This window comes from Oryzias latipes, chromosome 2 (assembly GCF_053564925.1).
Source record: "Oryzias latipes strain Hd-rR chromosome 2, Olatipes_Hd-rR_3.1".
NCBI lineage: Eukaryota > Metazoa > Chordata > Actinopteri > Beloniformes > Adrianichthyidae > Oryzias > Oryzias latipes.
In genome coordinates this window covers 7,245,494-7,265,352 of record NC_136238.1, presented here as the reverse complement: position 1 = coordinate 7,265,352, position 19,859 = coordinate 7,245,494, and the positions used below count along the sequence as shown (strand labels likewise).

At 42.0% G+C, this 19,859-nt stretch overlaps 1 protein-coding gene across 2 annotated transcripts; it reads right to left on the bottom strand.

Annotated features, from left to right (window-relative positions):
• Nucleotides 1-455: 455 nt before the first annotated feature.
• Nucleotides 456-19,496, bottom strand: LOC101162349 (putative ribonuclease ZC3H12C). 2 transcript variants are annotated; one of them, XM_023965958.2, is made up of 7 exons: nt 19,357-19,495; nt 14,533-14,743; nt 9,002-9,804; nt 8,795-8,934; nt 8,480-8,714; nt 5,952-6,058; nt 456-4,107 (listed from the first exon to the last, which is right to left on the bottom strand). In XM_023965958.2, exons 3-7 carry the CDS (start codon nt 9,733-9,735, stop codon nt 2,591-2,593), a joined length of 2,733 nt encoding a protein of 910 aa, XP_023821726.1. In that variant the 5' UTR covers nt 9,736-9,804; nt 14,533-14,743; nt 19,357-19,495; the 3' UTR covers nt 456-2,590. The 2 variants fall into 2 exon arrangements, with proteins under 2 accessions (XP_023821726.1, XP_023821729.1); XM_023965961.2 differs by lacking the exon at nt 14,533-14,743 and having other exon boundaries at nt 19,357-19,496.
• Between the last annotated feature and the right edge of the window lie 363 nt (nt 19,497-19,859).

Genomic DNA, 19,859 nt, shown 5'->3' with positions numbered 1-19,859 from the left:
CCTGTTCATAAATAGTCGGCTTTCAAAATAAAATACCGGAAGGATTGAATGGGCTGGGAATTTTTATTTAAAAAAATTGTTATCATTAGGGGGAAAAAAATTGAATACACTTATGGATGTAGCTAATCTTCACTATTGAATATTTAAGATAATTATTTTATCTTATAAAATATTAGGTGTTATGCTACAGTGTCTTTTTGAAATTGCAATAAAATATTTGAGAAATATGTTTGCTATAACGTTGCATATAAAGTACAAAATACATTTTTATGTAGTGCTGACCTTTTTCTGACCTGATCACAGTACAAAAAGAGTTGCACATATACTTTGCAACAAAAAATTTTATCTGAAGTAAATGTTCTGTAACATTTTTAAAGACAATTGCCTTTTTGAATTTGACCTTTTTTTTCCGCTTAAGCCAAACCTTTAAACGATTCAACATGTACGACAACAGCTTTGTTTGTTTTTTAATACCAGTATTTTATTTAACAGCAGTGAAATGTCAAGCTTAAAAGCAAAAATGCTCAAATTTGTATAGATTTTATCAGCAAACACACCACAAAAGAGAAGAAAGGGTAAGACGGCATCACATTGCTGATGCTCCTGCCAAGTAAGTGAACATTTTACGAGCATCTAGCACGACAGTAACAAGACAGAAACACACTGATTTAAACGTACAATTAAAACACAAGAGTGCATGCGCACAATGAACCAACTCATGCATAATAGAAAGCTGAACATAGTTCAGAGTATTGGATGTGTCATATGCACAATGCCACGCAGAGGCATTACTTTTGGGCCCACGCTCAGATGCCACACTGACACACGGTGCCAGGAAGCCAGAGAGAAGGCGCTTCTTCACTACCTGTCGTCATAGACACGTGTTCTGTCGTACACGCACAGCAGAACAAAAGAAACCCCCGGGCTTTGAGAAGCTGGCTTGGGATGACGTGGAGCTCGCTAGATGGTAGTTTTGGTGGCCGTTTTGAACTTTAACCTGATCAAATTTGACACAAGGACAAAGACTTTTCAGCGTAGACTGTTACAAATAGTCATCCAATTTAAAATAAATGCAATTAAAACATATATTTGTTGTGTTTTTGAAACATTTCCCCCATATTTGCTTATATGAACAAAGATCGACTACATTAAGCATTAGCCAAAGGGATTATGGGAGTCTATTCTAGCAGATCTAGACTTTATTACACTTATTATTATTCGATGAAGAAATAATAAATATGATATATTATTTTTCTAAAAAGCCTCTTTATAAAAACGTATGGAAAAAAAGTTAAACTATAATTGTCAAGCTCATTTTTAGAGATCTACAGAAACCAAACTTTTGAAAATAAATTTATAACTTTAGATTTAGATTAAAATTAGATTTTTCTAATTATGACACATGTTAATCCTTTTGTTTAGTTAATTAATGTTACATCAGTTCAAAATGGCCACCGTGAGCTAAAACACTAAAAAAATCCACTTGGGTCTGATCATAATTACAAATGTTAAATAATCATAATATTAATAAAACTTTAATTGCAAGTAGGGTTACATAATAGCATAGAAAAGTGGGATTGTACTGAAATATTGTTGTTTTTAACTCCTACAGCCTTGGCGTTATTAGTTTAGTTTTATATTTTTATGTATAAAACAAACAAAAAACAAAAATAAACTTATAGGGGTTAGACTGACATGATTACGGTAGTCTTATCTTGCGACATCAAAATGACAAAAAAATGTTAACTATTGTGTTACCCTACTGCCAAAATATGACAAAAATAAAACAAACCCCAACTCCAATACTTTATTAAATAAGTATTCAGTCAAAAGAAGCTAATTTCTTCTTATTTGTTTTCTTCTTGAGCTCTTCTAAAGATAAAGCCAGCCTCAAACCCATCAGGTCAAAGCAGTTGTGTGACCTCAGCATAAATAAAGACACACAACTCCTCAGGGGGGGAAAATTGTCTCAGCGAGTTGTTGTTTTCCATAAATATTAAAAAATACAAACATTGTTCTTAAAGCACTTCCTCATATAGCAACAGATCAAGGGTTTTGATAGAGATCCACGTACTGTACAGAACGTCAGTGACTTATTCATGATACAATTTGTATCAAACGAGGTTCTTCTCTGTCTAGCATGGACTTAGCCGGGATCTGCTACAGACGACGGAGGACGCCGCCACGCAAACACACAGCGCTCAGATCAGTGCGGCGGCGTGTTTGTAGCAGAAACCAGAGTTGACCCAACGTGAGGGGCCAGAGAGAGTGAGTATTGAGAGATGTCCCTTACTAAAACTAAGGTACACACGACAGGGTCACCCATCTCTACAGCGGCGGCTTCCACCAAACGAAAAAAAACATAACCCAACCAAAAATGTCTCATAAGACGATCTGCTTTGACCGTTTTTCTTATTATTTTTTTTTACCAACATGGAAAAAGAAGTCACAAAGTGCACGACACAGAGAAAACCGGCACACCTAAGTCGGACAGGTGAGATTTACGTGACGATCCAACGGAAGTTGTTTCCGTGTCGATTTCGTCCTTTTATTTCCGTCCTGACAGGAGATCCCACCACCTTTTGATTGCCTAGTAACCCGTTTGGGATTTCTCTGCCAGGATGGCGGCGGCCAGCTGCTGGGCGTCGGTGGCGTGGGGGCTTCTGGCCATCACTCGGCTCACCAGTTCGGAGGGGAAAATGTTGCAGAGGTTGATGTACACCTTCTCTCGTACGTCCGTGAGGCGGCTCCGCGCGGGGGAGTCTGGGTGCTGTGGGGTGTGGGAGGGCACCTCGAGGTGAGATCTGTGGTAGGCGGGGTGAGGAGGGTGTGCGGGATGCGGGGCGTGGCTTAAATAGCGAGTTGGCGATGGGTGCAGGGCCGGGTGGGAGGAGTGATGCCGCGCGTAGCTGTCCTGTGACCACGGGGGCGTGTGCCAGGGCGACTGGCGAGTGTCTGGCAGACTCTGAAAGGTCGACGGCTCGTACCTGGAGGGCGGCAGCGATGGCTGCCTGTAGTAGGTGTCCCAGCTGGGGAGGGTTTTGGGGCGATGGCGATGGGGCGGCGCAGAAAGGTGCTCGTAGAGATGCGAGTCGGACACGCTTTCAGCTCGCGGGGCCAAGCAGCGGCCGAGAGGGGAGCCGGGGGGGTGGGGCTGGTGCAGGGAGTGGTAGTCTCCCGGACAGCTGGAGCGCGACGCCAGCGGCTGGTGTTGGAGGTGAGGGGGCAGGGGGTAAAGGGGGCGCTTGGGGGGAGCTTCAGGCGGGGGCTGATCGTGGGAGAAGCTCTGCATGCACGCCGCAGTCATGTGGTAGGCGTGCGCCCCTGAACCCGGCGCGTGGCTGTGCTGCAGGTACTCGGCGGGATGAAGGCCGCAGCCTTCGTGGCTCATGGTCACATGGTGAGGGTAAATCCGGCTGTGGGGGTTGGCAAAATGCTCCTCAAGTACGGCGTCCGGGGGACACGCAGGGCACGACCTCTCCGTGTACGAGTCACAGCTGCTGCCGCAGCTGACGCTGCTCTCGCTGCCGCATTCGGAGCCCGCCGAGCCCAGCCGCAGGTCTGCGTCGTTGGCGTAGCGGCAGTCTGGGCTCCGGCGGGACGAGAGACTCAGACCCGAATAAGCTCGCGCCACCGAGCAGTAGCTCAAGTCAGGAGACTCGCAGTGAGGGTAGAGGTCGTGACTTGGGGCTGGGAGCAGCGGCGCCGCTCTGGGCTGGTCCTGCGGAAGGATCAGTGAAGATGGGGGCGCCGGCGACACCGATAACCCCCCGCCGCAGCTCGTGCTGCTGTTGGAGCTGCTGCCGCTCCCGCAGACGCTGCTCTTCTGGCTCTCCGCTCGGCTTTTGGCCAGCAGCTTCTCCTCGGCGTCGCTGTAGGACAGAGCTCGGATGCTCGGGTCCGACTGCCTCTTCGGGGCGCCTTTCTTCGTCTCAGTGCTCCCGGCGGGCACGCTGTGGCTCTTCACGAGCCCCGCCTCCCCCTGGTTTTTAGGGAGCGCGCAAGTCTTGGCACTGGCGCGCAGCTCGTCCGCCACGGCGCGCTGAGGCTGGGCGCCTCTCTCTGGGTGGTAGTATTTACACTTGTGGCCGTAAGTGCACTTCTTCCCTGAAGCAAAGATATTCATCGGTTTTCAGCCAACATTTACAAGAGAAATATGATTAAATAAATAATAATTTATGCTTTCATCTGTTTTCAACCCAAAAATAAAAGCCTTTCCCCCTAAATTTTGTCTAAATTCTGAAACAGAAGGACTTATTTTTAGAGAATACATCTTAAAACTAGAATTTCTTTTACTTGTGATTGAAAATTTCCTATAAAAAAACTAGTTTCCTTTTATCTCAACAAATCATTACCTCATTAGTCTTTCTATCTTTAATGAAGTGTAACCAGGATGTTTTATTTCTGCACCTCAATGCTGAGAGTCTCAGCTGTTCACTGAAGATGCTTTAAAACGCTAAAAAGGTTAAAAACGGCTAAAAGAGTTTCAAAAAAGCAAAAACATAAAAAAGAAAAATCCCACTAAAAAATGTGTATCTTGACTAAAAGCCTATTTCCACTAACAATGCACGTGTAAACTAATAAATGTGCTTCATAAATAAAGTTTGTAGCTGAGAAATTTGTTAAAAGCAAGGGTATATTGAGTATAAGCTTAATATGTTCAAAATACTCAATTCTAAAGAGATCATGAACTCTAAATTTAAAAAAAGTCAACAATCCTCAGGATATTGTATAAATTGCATAATAAATGTGAAATATCTTAGGTTTACTGAAGTTTACATCTGCTGTTGAATGAAAACACAGGCACGTCTTGAAGTAGCTGCAATCAGCAGCAGTTTCATCCCTGCTAAATCTAAGCTGTGGAGTCCCACAAGGGTCAACGTTAGGCCCACTGTTCATCCTATACATGCAGATGGTGTCAAATACACTCAAATACCTTTTTTATGCCGATCATGGGAGAATCTCAGTGAAGTAGTAAAAATGGTAAACACAGAGTTACAAAAATAAACTTTCACTCAATGTTAACAAAACTAAATTCGTGACTTTTGGAAATCGCCAAATTCCTACACATCTAGAAATAAAAGTTGCTATTGATAATCATGTTTTGGAAAGAGTGACTGAAATTGAGTTCCTTATAGTAACTATGAACGACAAAATAAGATGGAAGCCACAAATAAAGCAAGTCAAAGCTAAACTTGCTAAAAGCATAGCAGTGTTGGGGAAAATCGCATCATACACTCACAAAACACGTTTACTAATATATTATTCGGTAATATGACCACATTTACAGTACATTGTGGAAGTTTGGGGAAATACTTATAAGACAAATCTACAGGGTTTGTATATCTAACAAAAAAACCTATTTGAATAGTTCATGGAGCGGATTATGGGAAACACACAAATTTACTGTTATAAAGTCGGGTTTATTGGAATTATGGGAACTAGTGAAACTTAAAATAGCACTCATCATGTTTAAAGCCAGAAATATCCTTACTTCCAGTAAACTTACAATAAATGCTCAAGGACGAGTTAAGAAATCAGCTGATCTTCAAAAAGCAGTGCGTTGGTACTACAAAAAAAGGAAATGTGCTCATCAAATTGTGGTGTGGATTTATGGAACGGAGCGGATGAAGGTTTAAAACAAAGTAAAAGTTTAAAAAAACCTACAAGATGTCACTGATGGAACTGTACAGGGCTAGAAATGATCAAGAACAACAAAAATGTCACTTTTGCAGAGGTGCTATGCAGAATGTAATGTGAATGTTTTGAACAAAAATGTCAATAGGCATACGCAGAGGTGGGATCAGACTAGATTTCTCTTTTCAAGCCCACTGTCTTGTTTTATCTGTCAATTTCAAACTATTGTGTTTATTTTCATTTGGGTTTGAATTCAAATTGGAATTGAACTGAAATATTTTGACAGCCCAACGGCTGAAAACCCCCTTTCTCACCGTACGGACACGGCTGCTTCTTCTGCTCGGGTACGACGGGCCGTTTCCTCAGGAAGTTTTCCAAGCTTGGGCCGTGACGTCCCAGAGGGTCATCTGGGGGCATGAACCTTGACGGGGGGGTGGGGGGTGGGGGGAGATATCACAAGATGCAGCTATTAGTCGGTTTCTGCCACAGCAGACCCACATGATAATCCTCTCACCACCATGCCTCACTGCAGGACCTCAGAACATTTGTTTTACAGTTTTGTTTAACTTCAGTAACTGTCCCAACGCTCAGGATTGAAACATGATGAAAGGAACCGATTTATAGGGGTGGGGTTGGTATAACCTATATGATAAAATCAACTCGCGACACATGAACAACCAAAAATATAATTTTCATTTCACTGCAAAAGATTAATTTGAATAAGTGTCAACATAATTTAAATTATACTCCTAATGCCGCTCGTCTACATAGGAGGCGAACATCTTACATAAAACGGCTTTATCCGATTGGTTAAATGCATGAAGGGATTTATCGCCATTTTTGCCGTTTTTTTGCGATATGCTCCAGAGGTGACATTTTTCATTTTTTAAATTAGCGTAACTCTCTGACCGCTTGTGCAATGAACGTAATTACAACGGACTCTGGAGCGCAGCAAAGCGGCTTTGTGCCGATACGCATCGTATTACTTAGGTCAGTGTTATTCAACCTTTTTTGAGCCACAGCTGTATTGATGTACAGTCCCTCCACAATCTCACATGCAGTTTTGTGATAGTTGTGGAAGAAAAAGCTGGAAGTTGCAGCTGTTTTTTTTCTAAAAGATGTAATGAAAGTTAAGTTAGTTTTCAGTAATAATTTTCAACTAAATATTTTAAATTTTTTCCTCCAGTTTATTAACATGCAATTTCATATAACCTCAAGAGAAAACCCAAATATATAATAAATAGTGATTTATTTTTATTTTTGTTATATTTATTTCAATTATAGTGCAAGGGCAGATGTAATTTCTTGAACAATTATACGATCACAATATATTTGATAAAATTTACACAAAAAAACTAACATTATATTTATGTTTTCTGTAGCTAAACACAACAGTAAACATGTTAAAATTTTATTGGTTTTTTTCTTGTATTAATCAAAGATGAAGTCTTTGAAAACTTGAACAAAAATGTTTTATTTCCTTTTAGATGATTAAATTGTTCCAGTTTAGTTTAATTCTGTCTGTTGGCCACTTCACCTTAATCCTGTTTCTTAAATGTTGTTATTATTACTTTCTCAGTTTAACATATAAAATAATCCAGCAGTATTAGAAAAGTGTTTCAGTTAGAAAGATGACTTGGACCAAACTCTGGGATGTTTGGCTGTTAATAAACACAAACCTTGAAGGAGAACTAAACTGTTGACCTCTGATTTCATCAAGAAGATTTAAAAACGGTTTGATGTGTGTTCATTGTGGTGTTTAACAGGGAAGGCTCATTGTAGTGCAGAGATGCAGTCACTTTAAAACAATGCATCATGGGAGATGTAGTGCGAAACTGCCGCAGATGGCAGACAGACTAGCGTCTGTGAGCTTCATGGTTTTGTTCACTTGTTCCACGGTCTGACACCGGGTTCTGTGGAAAGCTACACCGCTAAAGACGAGCTTTAGCTGGTATTTCTGTTGGAACTGAGAGACTTTATGAGCAGAATCAGAACAAGGAAGTGAAGACTTTAACCACTTCTGATTGGTCAGACTGATGACGTGTGATTAAGCCTCCAAAAATGATTGGTGGAGATAGTTAAAGGGGCGGGAATTTTAGGAAAAACATAGCTGAAGCTGCTGCTAAATCGCGGTACCGTCATTCTTATCAAAGTGTCTTTCATAGAATAGAATAAACACAAAGAAAAAAGTATTTTATGATCTTTCATATTTCTAACTACTCAGTGTTTTATCAGGGCCTGTTTGGATGAACAAAGAGCTGATATCCTGGAGATGGAAAATGTTTTTAGATCAATGAAAATGGGTAATTTTCCACAGCACACTGGTTGAAAAGCACTGACTTAGGTAAAGTGTTGATGTAATTAACGTAAACTGGCTGATTCTGACGAAGAGACAAACAGCTCTGTGTCGACACGCATCGCTAACATGCTAATGCAGTTGACAGAAAACCAGCCGATTCTGATGCATAGAAAAAATACTTTGCGCTGATATAAAACACTTCACTTAAGTAAAGTGTAAAGTAAAGTGTTTAGGCCATCAACACAAAAAAAACAACCGATTCTGATATGTAGAAAAGTAGCTTTGTGTTGATATGCAACACTTTGCAGCAATGAAGTCTGAAGTAAAAGTGTAGCGTTAACGTAAACTAGCTCATTCTGACGCGGAGAAACGCAGCTTTGTGCTACATTTTACGCTAGTAAAGTGTCGCATATGGGTTCAAAGCTGTTTCTCCCCGCCACAGCCAATAACAACTCTGTTGTTAAGAGTAAAGACTTATTTAAAAGGAAAAGAACATCGGTCAGAGAAAAGCAGCAGTGACTCCTTCATTCCAGCCGCACATACTTATCATTGACGAAGGAGTACATGAGCAGCCGCTCGTCTATGAATTTCTTCCACTCTGGTTTCTCATTGGCTAAGTCTCTATAGTTGTCATTGGAGACGATGATGCCGTCCGACTCGTACGCCAGCTTGACGATGAAGCGGTCGTCATAGCAGACCACGCGCCGACCTTGGACGCGCCGCGAGGGAGTGAAAACCAAGATCTTCTCCTTCTCGAGGCGCCTCAAGATCTCTTGGTCTGTGGGAGGAGACTTTGATGTGAGACTGAGGTCAACGGCGCCGGAGCGTTTGTTAGCGTTAGCGGCTCTGTGTGCTGACCTTTGATGGGGGCATCGGGCCGGGACTGCTCCTTCCTCCATGCAGGAACGAAGACTGTGACATTCTGATGACCGTGCTCCAGGAACCAATCCACAGCCAGCTTGATACCCTGACAGGAGAACACTTCCTTGTTGCCATGGCTACAAAACAAAAGGAAATGTTGACAACGGTCTTTCATCACATGGGACCCTGTTAGAGGACACCTACCTCATAGCCACGTTACTGCCGTCCACCACAATCGGCCGCAGGTTGTCCTGGTCGCAGACGGAGTCGGACAGACAGGGCGAGTCCGACCGCTGGCCGTCCGTCAAATCAGAGCAGCCGCAACTGGACGAGGAGGACGAGGACGATGAGGTCGAGGTCAGCGCCACACCCGACTGCTCAGAGTTGGATTTGGTGCCCAACTTGACCAGTTCTCCCAGTATGTCATTGATGAGGGTGTCGGGGCCGAGCTTGGACAGAACCAGCCGCACCGTCTCCTCGGAGTAGCCCAGTTTCAAGGCAAACTCCAGCTTGGCTTGGTACTCTTTCCCTTCCGCCTCTGGCCCTTTCTTGGGTGTGACTGGAGGTTTCTCAAACACAGACTGGACCGGAGATTCCTGCTGTTGCTCTGGGGGTTCGGGAGGTCCCTCAGGGCCCAGGTCCACACACGGGGTCCGACAGAGTGGCTGGTGGGTGTTCTTGCTGTAAGCTGGTGCGCCCTCCCCTCCATCTGTATCGGTGGCTGCGGCGGTTGCGGCGCACGGCTCAGACGGAAGGCCTGCTGGAGGAGGGCTGCCAGGGGGGTTGTTGCCGTAGCTCTCCCCCTGCTCCTTCATGGAGGGGGGTGTGAGGGCGCAGCCAGCCTGCCGCTCAGCCCCCGCTATGTGGAGATACTCCAAATCCAGTCCCAGGTCGAGGATGTGGCCTGATCCCGCCTCCCCATAGTCCTTCTGGCCCATGGATCTGTCGCAGACATCCAGCACCCCTGGGGGAGGCCTGCCCTCTCACAAAGCTCCCCTCAATGGGACCTAAAGAGAGAGGCGCCACCTTGAAAATGACTGACGATGACTCAGATGCCCCGAAGGTTAAAATCCCTCCTAAAACCTAAACATGGCTCATCCTGTCCTGCAAAGACCAGAATACATTTAGCAATTCTTATTTTTTACTGAAAATTTCATATCGTAAATAAAGAACGATCCCTCATAAAAATGATGACATCACAGCGGAAGAAAAAAAACCATTAAAAAAAAAAAGAACGGGGCCAAAATCTCTTATGGGACTTCAAAAAGATATTTCAAAATCCACTTAAACAAAACCAAAACACGCGAGTTGTAGATTTCCAAAGGACCTTATAAAATTATTATGGGATGGCCACCAGCGGCCACTTTGTGGGAAAATTTTCATCACAAGATGGGAAAAGAAAACTTGTGTTCGGGCGACATTCACAAACTTTTACCCACAAGCCGCCAGGTTACGTTTACAACCATAACCCAGGTTTCCCTGGGTTATGGTTGTAAACGTAACCTGGGTTAAGGAAGAAAAATAAAAATCAAGTTCTCATAGGAATTTGAATCTATTGCCCCCTTAACTACTCGAGTATCATTCGGAAGCTAATTGGGGGAAAAAAAAGTTGTTTTTAAAGTTTATCGATTTTAAACGGCGTTAGCGTGGAGAGCTAAAAAAGCGGCGCTCATCTATTGATCGCATGTTTTTTGTTACCAAATTATTGTGAGATTGTAATACACGGGTCATGCTGAACGAAATGATTTAATATTTCCTATTAACATACTAGGAATGTGGGCGTGGTTAACAAAAAAACTTCAGTTGCCAAGGAAATCCCAAAATTTGCTTTCGCCAATCCTTCTAAAAATGACATCAACCTGTTCGTTACCCCCGGACAACCACAAAATAAAATGGTTGCTATGGAGATAAAACCAACAGAAAAGGTTGGCCTATTGAAAAACGTTGCATGCAGCTCCGACCAGGGTGCCAGGGGCAGAGGGGGAGAGCGAGGGCCGCGTGGCAGCCGTTTAGCCAGTCGGCGAGGGCGGGTAGCGCCTGCAAACCGTACAATGCATTATAAGTCAAAGCTGTAACAATGACACCCCCACCCTCCACCACCCCACCCACTGCCCTAATTAATGGACTCCCGCTCTTTTATTTTTCTCTCTCTGCTCTTCTCTTTAAGACCGCCCCAACCCATTAACGGACGGGCCGACAGAGGGTGAACTCCATAAACTGTTGGCGCTTGGGCCAACCCCCCACCCCCCGGTTTCATAACCTATAATTAAGGTCCATATGCTTCCTCGCTCTGTGGTCATGGAGTCTTTTTTTTTTTTTAAAACAGCGCAAAGCTCTGAAGGGTTTGGGCCAACGGAAGATTGGCTGTGCTGCAGTGGCTGTCAGACGGCGACTCAACAACACGTGTGGAGAAAAAATCTGAAGGCCGTTGGTCTGATGTCCCGTTTCAAAATGAAGCTTAACAATCTGTGTCATTATTAAAGAAACAGCCAAGACAGAAGAAAAAACTGATCATTGTCTTTGGACCTGAACGTCAAAAGAACGTAAATGATGTAAGGGGAGGTGACCTTAAGTGGGTGTAAAGGAAAAGGGGAATGAAGTGTGTATGTGTGTGTGGGGGGGGGGGTGTTGGGTGGAGTTGCATTTTATGAAAAAGGCTCCCTAGCAACGCGGCTCGGCTACTGTTGCTAAGCTACAGCTGTTGAAAGCATGTCTCTCTTCTAAATGCCAAAACGGAGGCTGCAGCCAGTGACCCGCCCAACGCACACGACATCAAACTGCCTTTTTTATTGTGGGGCGGGGGTTTTAGGGGGGGGGGTGATCAGGACGAAGACCTTGGCATAAACCAGAGCCCACCTCTGGAGGTGACTCACGCAGCTGATTCCACCCGCCGCTCATGCTTCACTGAAGCGGATGCTCTTCTCTTTTCTCAGCTCCGTTTGACGAAGCTGAAGGAGGTGGTTCTGGATAATTCAAGTGATGAAGAAACGCCAGAAAAATAAAAAATAAAAACATACACCTACACCTGTGTTATTTAAAAAGCTTCTTTGGTAGCTTTTTAAAAAAAAAAGTTAACAAAAAAAACATTAAAGTAACTCATTACTACTATATTCCAATGATAATTTCAGAGGAAAAAAAATTTTTTAAAAATCATTTTGCATTAAAAAACAGGATTTACTGCAGGATCATTGTATATAGGGGGCCGATAGAGATCCTGCAGAATCCCTAACGTTTAAACTGAAACATGGTTACTTTTATTTAGCAATTAAAAAGTAAATTTTTCTGTTTTCCAAACATGGCCAAACATCTGCAAAATAAAATGCAGTGAATTTGTTTTGATTTATTCATTTTTTTAGCCCAAAAAAAAAAAACAAATATTATGAGATTTATACCAGTTTTCTGCCCCCTGGGGCCTGTTTCAGAAAGCAGGTTCAACCAACTCTGATGTTAAACTTGAACTCTGAGTTGGTCAATCGAGAGATTAACAACTCTGTTTTCTGTTTCAGAGAAGCTGATCGGAGTTAGGTCAATAAATTCTGAGTGGACTGATTCGGAGGTGAGCGTGCGCACCGCGACTATAAGAAGCCATTATCAATGGAGCGCAGATATTACGAGTATCCATGGTAACCATGGAAAAAAAGAGGTCTGCGTATTTTTCGCCAGCTGAACTTGACGTGCTGCTGCAGAGTTACAGTGAATATGAGCACATATTCCGGAAGAAAAGCAACACCGCTGCATCTGCAAAACAGAGACAGTTAGCGTGGGAAAACATAGCTGCTCAAGTTAATGCATAAGTTTGCATTTGAATCATTGTTATAAAATATTGGTTGTAATAACTTTCTAAATAGCGTAAGGTGTGAAATAAAAAATGGCAATATTTAGGTGTACTTTTGAAGTGTTATTCCTGGTGTAATTGCATGAAATGCTGCATAGTGTACAGAACCAATCTGGGGGAAAATGCATTTAACATCGGTAATGTTTAGAGGACTTTTTTGTTAACCTTCCCCTCTTGCAAACGTTGGTCAGTTTAATATTAATACATGCAATTGTGTTTTTAAAAGTGAGCTTATGTCTACCCTTGTATTGATCAAGTGGTATAGGTTTATATGGGATTAAGAAATTAAGCAGTGCTAGCAAATTGTGTTTCCAAAAAGTAATTGTTACATTAATCTAATCCAATGTCCCTGATTTCCTTTTCATGTAGATGCAATCCTGCAGGAATTAAAAGAACATGGCAGCAGCTAAAAATGAATTATAAAAACATAATTCAAGCAGGTAAAATTTGAGCATGTCATGGATGTAGGCTTTGTTGACAATATTTGACATATGAAACATCTACATAGCAATACATATCTAATGTTGTTTCCATTGTATATATGTAATTGACTGCAAAGAAAAACAGTAACGCTCAAACAAAAACGTATGGGGAAATGACAAAAAATCGAGTCTAGGTCTCAAAATCCTTGCACGACGTAAATTTAATTATCTACGCATTAATGCAGCCTCCTCGTCTATTGGGTCCTCCAAAAAAGGAAAAGCCATTCTTGTCACTTGTCTCTGTGTGACGGAAATTTGGGCAATAAAGGTTAAAGCAAAAAATACCGCTTCGTCTTTAAAAAGGGGAGGGGACCGGCAGAAACCTTGAGTTTAGGGAATAAAACCTGCTCCCGACCAGGTTAGGTTCACAGCGTAAGTAACCATGGACACTGACTCCGAGTATGAGTTACCTCTCTTTCAGAAACGGGTTTGACTTACTCTGCTTTCTCTGGTTTAACAAACCTCCCATTCTGAAACGGAAAACCCAGGGTTTCCCTGATTTCAGGGTTAACCCACTCAGAGTTTACACTTACCCCCTTTCTGAAACAGGCCCCTGGTGTTCATATTTTACTCTAAACTATTATTTCATGGCTAATTTAATTAAAAAAAAAGCTGCTTTAGGGTTTACAGTTTAATTTAAAAATAAATTAAATTATGTCTAAGAGTGATTAGGAATAAGTTAATGACTAAAGTCAATTTTATTTTGAAAGCACTGATCAGTAAATCCTGATTTATTGATCAATAAGCATTTTGTTTGTTTGTTTCCTTAAAGCTGAAAAATGTTTACATTTTACCAATATATTACCAAACATAAGGAGGAATAGATCAAATTGAATACATATGACTACAAAGTGTTGTTCTTAAACCCCCAGAAAGGGGCCCCCACCTAACGGACCAACCTCCTTCTTCCTCCCCCAGGCCTGACGCTGGAGTGGGCGCATCTTTTAAACATCACAGCGACAGCAACTGCTGGCCTTCAGGCCGGTGAATTTGTAATCGCGGAGCTCTGTAAGCGGGAGCTTTTAGCTAACGAGAGCGGGGGGCCTGGTGATGCATCAGTGAACACCCCACAAAAAAAAAGTTTGATTTGGAGGGAGGGGGGCTGGCAGGAATCAGCTGGGGCCGAATCGCAGGCTTTCCCCCTGTCCTGCGACAGATGTCACCAACAGTATCTGCTCTTCACGGATATAGAGCTTCCCGCCGACTCAAAAAAAATCCTCCTGGATCAAGTTTCAAACGGCACCGTTGGAAATCCGAGAAAGGCGATGCAGAACACGCTTCTGGTTTTAGCAAAAACGGAGCATTTGAGAATTCTCCTTCCTTTAGCTCGGCCTGATTTCAAAGTAAGTGTTTTCACGACGCTGCAGCTGAGACCAACCAGAGAAATGAAATGTCAGTGAAAACTTCGCCTCACTTACCAAACAAAGACCGACCAAAGCGCCGGAAAAGAGGGGCATCTCATTTCAGCCTCTGAGGAAAAACGCTGCAGGAGAATCCCGGCTGGCCGGGTCTTCAGACGGGCTGCATCCAGGCGCGCCGCAGGTGAAGCCCAGAGCATCCCAGCTGCAGCTCTCCGACCTCCGTCTTGCGGCCGGGACTTCCTCCGGAGCCCGGCGTTTTCCCCCCGACCTGCACAAGCCGGACAATGAGAGGCAGAACAGATGGACCGACAATGTCTGCCATTCCGGTGTGCGGGAGAGTGGCTGCCCCTCCACCAATCAGAGCTCAGACGGCTCACAATGAGGCGGAGGGAGGGAGGGAGGGAGGGTTGGGGGGCAGATGCAGCTTCCCCCGAGGCACGCGTTGTCGCCGCGCACCAGCACGCACACACAAACACACACAAACCCCCAGGGCTGAAAGGGCTTTACGCCTGTGTGGCCGATGAATCAACGAGGGGGCGGGTGGCCGAACAATAGAGCTGCACAAGGGGGGGGGGGGGGGGGCAGCTGCAGCGTGAGGGCTCGGGGCTTTTACAACCCGGGCCGGCGGTGGAGAACACCTGGCCAGAAAGCGCCACAGTCACTCTCTTGTCTTTGTCTCGGGGGGGGGGGGGCTGGGGGGCATATAGAAAGGACAGAGGCTGGCTGAAAGACTGCGTTAGCATTTAAGAGAGTGCAGGAGAAGAAGAAAAAACGGACAGCATGGACGAGTTTGGAAAAGAAAAGCAACAAGTGCGGGCGGCGAAGGACGTCCAAAAGTTTTATGACCCTATAAGTGTGTGGGGAGGAGGAGGGGGGGGGCGGCATTGTTGTGGCACACTTAAGAAACACAAATCTTTAGTGTTTGATGTAATAATACACTAAAGGCAAGCACGGCGGTGGAAGGATAATGGTTTGGGGAACGGACCAAAAAGAAAAGAAATGGGTCGATCATTTGAAATACAAAAAATTACAAGTTGTTTTGTTTTTTCTGTTCTTGTAAAATCCACAACTCAGGCTCAAAAATGTTTGTAAGAAACAACCGAAGATCTCGTCGATCAAAAAAAAAACAAAAAACGCAACATCTTACATGTAAAAGCTGCTTTTCCATAAAGTGAAGTGAAAAAAAGAGACGTAACAAACCCACACAGCTGAACAATCCAGCTGTGGTGATTCATTTTTTACTTTACAAAAGGGTAAAAACTGAAACTAACAGGAAAAACTGAACTGACTTTTCTTTAAAGCACCCAGGTACACATTTAAACTTCATCCTTTAATCATCTGAACTTGATTTCTGTTGAAAACTTGAAACTAATTGAATTGTTTTAGCTGAATTCCAGGTTTAATTCTCAATTTAACCAAAATGCTAAACAAAATAGTTTATTAAATTCAATATTTAAATAAACTGCACAGATTTATCAAAAGAAAATACGAATGTTTTCTATTTTTAAGGATTTGATTGAAGGGCTTTAATGGATATACTGTGAATGTCAAAAATGAAATATTAGTTCATTTTAAAGAGAAGAAAGTTTATAAATCTCAGTTAGAATAACGACTCAACACACAAAAATAACACGTAATAGTCCCAAAAATTCATTTAGTTTTGTCTTTCAAAAATCTATTGATGTAAACCAAACAAAAATGTAACTTTTATTCATAAAGAAATGAATTCTTACAATAAAAAATTCAAATAAAATAAAACTGCTTTAAATATTGCAATTTTATACAAGAAACTGATCGTAGTTTTTTTAACCTAAAGGTAAAGGGCCTTGAAAACAAACAAAAAAAGATCAAATTGATCTATAGATCATATTATATTACTTTAAAGTAGAAGGCCAAGATTTTAACAGACTTTTCTGTTTTTCTAACAGAGCAAGTCAGATTATAAGAACTTGTTTACCTGTAATAGTAGTTCCCACTTGTTTGATGACCAGTTTTTTCTGAATACGTGTAAATCCAAAAAACTGCTTGAAGGCAATAGTTTTAAAATTTCTCTGAACTACTTTGACAAAATAAATCAAGATATTACAATCGAGGAAGTTCTAAAAGTCGTTGAGAAAACTAAACTTCATAAAGCTGCTGGTGTGGATGAACTATCAAACCAGGTTCTTCAGTGTCCTAAATTGTTAAATACTTTACGTTGTCTCTTTAGATTATGTTCTAAGAATGGCTTTATGCTATCTATTTGGTATAAATCGATCATCAAGCCGATTCCAAAATCCCCTCAAGCAGACCCAAGACTCCCTCTGAATTATAGAGGCATTAGCCTTCTGAGTACCGTGTATAAAGTGTTTTCTAGTATTTTAAATAATCGGTTATCTGACTATCTAGAAACAAACCAAGTCCTTGTAGAGGAGCAGAATGGATTCAGGACAAAATAGAACGCGTATTGACAATATTTATGTTCTGTCCTCGGTGGTGAAAGCTAGACTGCAAGACAGTAAAAGTACCTTTGTTTGTTTTGTGGATTTAAAAAAAGCATTTGACTGGATAGATAGAGATCTTCTTGAATATAAATTACTTATGGTACATTTTATAAAGCAATGAAAGCTCTGTACAAGGCTCCATTAGCCTGAGTGCAGGTGAATGACCTAAAAACAGGATGGTTTTCCACACCATTTGGAGTCAAACAAGGAGATGTTCTTTCACCAACTCTTTTTCTATCTATGTCAACGATTTAGCTCAAGAAATTAAGAAAACTAACTTGGGTATTGATATCAATAATTGGAACTTGAGCATTTTACTTTATGCTGATGACATTGTTTTGATAGCTGATGACGAAATAAAATTACAAGGAATGTTAAATAAAATGAATGGTGTAACAAATGGAGACTCACTATCAATGGTGATAAAACACAAATAGTTCATTTTAGAAAGCCTTTTGTACCTCAAAGTAATTTTCTGTTTTTTTGGGGTAAAACTACTCTTATGTATACTGATACCTATAAAATATATTGGTTTTGTTTTTCATAAAAATATGATGTTCTCAGAAGGAAAGCAGCTGTTATCAGATTCTGCTGGGAGGAGCTTGGTGCAGTGATAAATAAGAAAAGGTCTGTCCTGAGTTGAGTTTTGACACGTTTAGTAAATTGTACGATGCCATGGTGGGATCTGTGTTATTTTATTCTGCAGGAGTCTGGGGTTATGAAGACGCTCCTGAGTGTGATAAGGTTCAAAACGGGGCAATGAGATATTTTCTGGGTGTACACAGGTTCACCACTAAAGCCGCCATAGAAGGGGACATGGGGTGGGAACCTTGTGTGATTAAACAAAGACCAGAAGTTCCATACCTGGTTCCATACCTGCAGAGAGACTTGCACGTAAAATATTTGATTGGGATAAAGCTCATATTTATCCTTGGTGTAATGATGTATTTAACATTCTGTCCTCTGTGAACCTAAAATCAATTATTTTTTAATTGTTTGAAATGTAAGATAGATAATGTTAAGGAAACTTTAGTTGGTTATTATGAAAAAGAATGGAAAATGAAACTGCTTCAAAAACCAAAATTACGAACTTATTTGCAAATGAAGGACACATTTTCTGCTGAGTCATATGTTATGTATAACTTAAAAAGAGGACAAAGATCCTTATATGCTCAACTTAGAGCAGGAGTGCTCCCCCTACAGGTGGAAGTAGGGCGTTTTAAAGGCATTCCTGAGGAGGAAAGACTCTGTGAGCTGCAAGTGGTGGAGGATGAATTTCATTTTTTGTTTTATTGTCCTTTGTATGAAAAACAGAGACTTTGTATGTATGAGGTCATAGAAAAGAAATGTCCTGATTTGTTTTGGTTATCTGAAGATAAAATTTTACGTTGGCTTTTTGAAAATGAAATCTTTTGTTTGGCAAATTTTGTGTCAAAGGCATGGACAATAAGAATGGACACTTTGTATTCTGTTAGACTCTGATTAAGGGGGTTATTGGATTTTTGTGATGGGCATGTATCTTTATGTATTATGTATTTTGTCTTTCAGTGTCATGTAAGCCCGTGTGTCCTGGGCACATTAGTGCATGACACTTAAATAAATCAAACCAAAAAATCAAATTAAAAAAATCATTTAAATAGGTTTTCTTATTGAAAATTTTCAAGTTTTATATTCATCTTCCAGAGTTATTCTAATATTTACTATCATTTTTGTACCAAGACGTAGCTGTTTTTTTCCATTTGAATCATTTTTAAATAGTTAAGTCTGATTTTTTTAATTAAATGAACTCTATTTTTCTTTAAAGTGCTTTACATAATAAAAAAAAACCAAAAACGTAAAAAATATTTATCTTAAACTACCACTACCACTTTTTTTCAACTGAAGAAAAAAAACAACTTCAAAATAAAACGTCATAGTAGGCCTTTTATTTTGGTAATTTCGTCCAAAAATGTCAATATGGTGGCCGGTGTTCTATAATGGTCTGGACCCCAATGGGGGCGGGGCAACAGCTGTCAGGCACATCTGCCAATCAAACGCCTGGACCAGGTCCTGGGGGAGCCTCTGCAACCAGTTGGCAGTAAAGGGCACAGCTGTGGGGGAGCACCGGGCAGCTGGTGGAGGGTAGAGGGGGGCGCTTCACAGTCTAACTGCCCCCCACCTGAATGGCGGACGCTTTTCTTAATCGACAGCTGCACCAAAACACACATTTTGATTCAATAAAACTAACATTTCCTGCAGCTGTAGGAGTCCCACGACAACAGCGCGGGCTGCAAGGAGCGCGCGCGCGCACGGCCACCGCGAAAACCAGCACCGTCACGACCTCCGGCTCCGCCAGCTTTCCTCGCGCAGCTCCGACCGACGCCGCACGCTCAGCTGGCGTCGTTCTGCGGTTACTCACCCGTCAGCGCCTCCGCTGGAGCCGCGGCTTCGCGACCAAACGGTCGAATCTTTCCATCGCGGGGGCGAAAAAACGCAAAACATCCGGCGGGACGCAGCGTGATCCCACCCGGCAAGCGGCAGGACTGCGACGAGACCACTTCCGCCCCGAAGTTTTTTTTTTTTTTTTTAATTAAAGTCGCACGAGCGCACGAGCGGGAACGCAGAAAATAGGAAAAAAAAAACTCGCGATATAAGTATATTTTTAATTTTCAATTCTTCGTTTACTCATTACAGTAAATAATTGGTTTCACCACAGGAACAGAAACATTTTGGCTTTTTTTTAGGAAAATATAAAAACGCGAGCTTTACTTAAAACAGAATAAAAATATTTGGGTGACAATCGTGCGGGAAACAGCACCCTCTGGTGGTCAAAATAAGAAGGTGCGGTTTTTAAATGTGAATTCCGTTTTGTAAAAAAACATTTTATTTTATGGTATTGCTATCAAACGACAGTTTGGTGAA

Bases quoted from the DNA above. Each gene is read 5' to 3' on its own strand.
- LOC101162349 (XM_023965961.2), bottom strand. From the start codon at position 9,735: ATGGGCCAGAAGGACTATGGGGAGGCGGGATCAGGCCACATCCTCGAC. The intron at 8,715-8,794 runs GTCAGCACACAG...CTCCTCCCACAG, and splicing joins GCCCGATGCCCCCATCAAAG to ACCAAGAGATCTTGAGGCGC. The intron at 6,059-8,479 runs GTATGTGCGGCT...CCCCCCGTCAAG, and splicing joins TACTCCTTCGTCAATGATAA to GTTCATGCCCCCAGATGACC.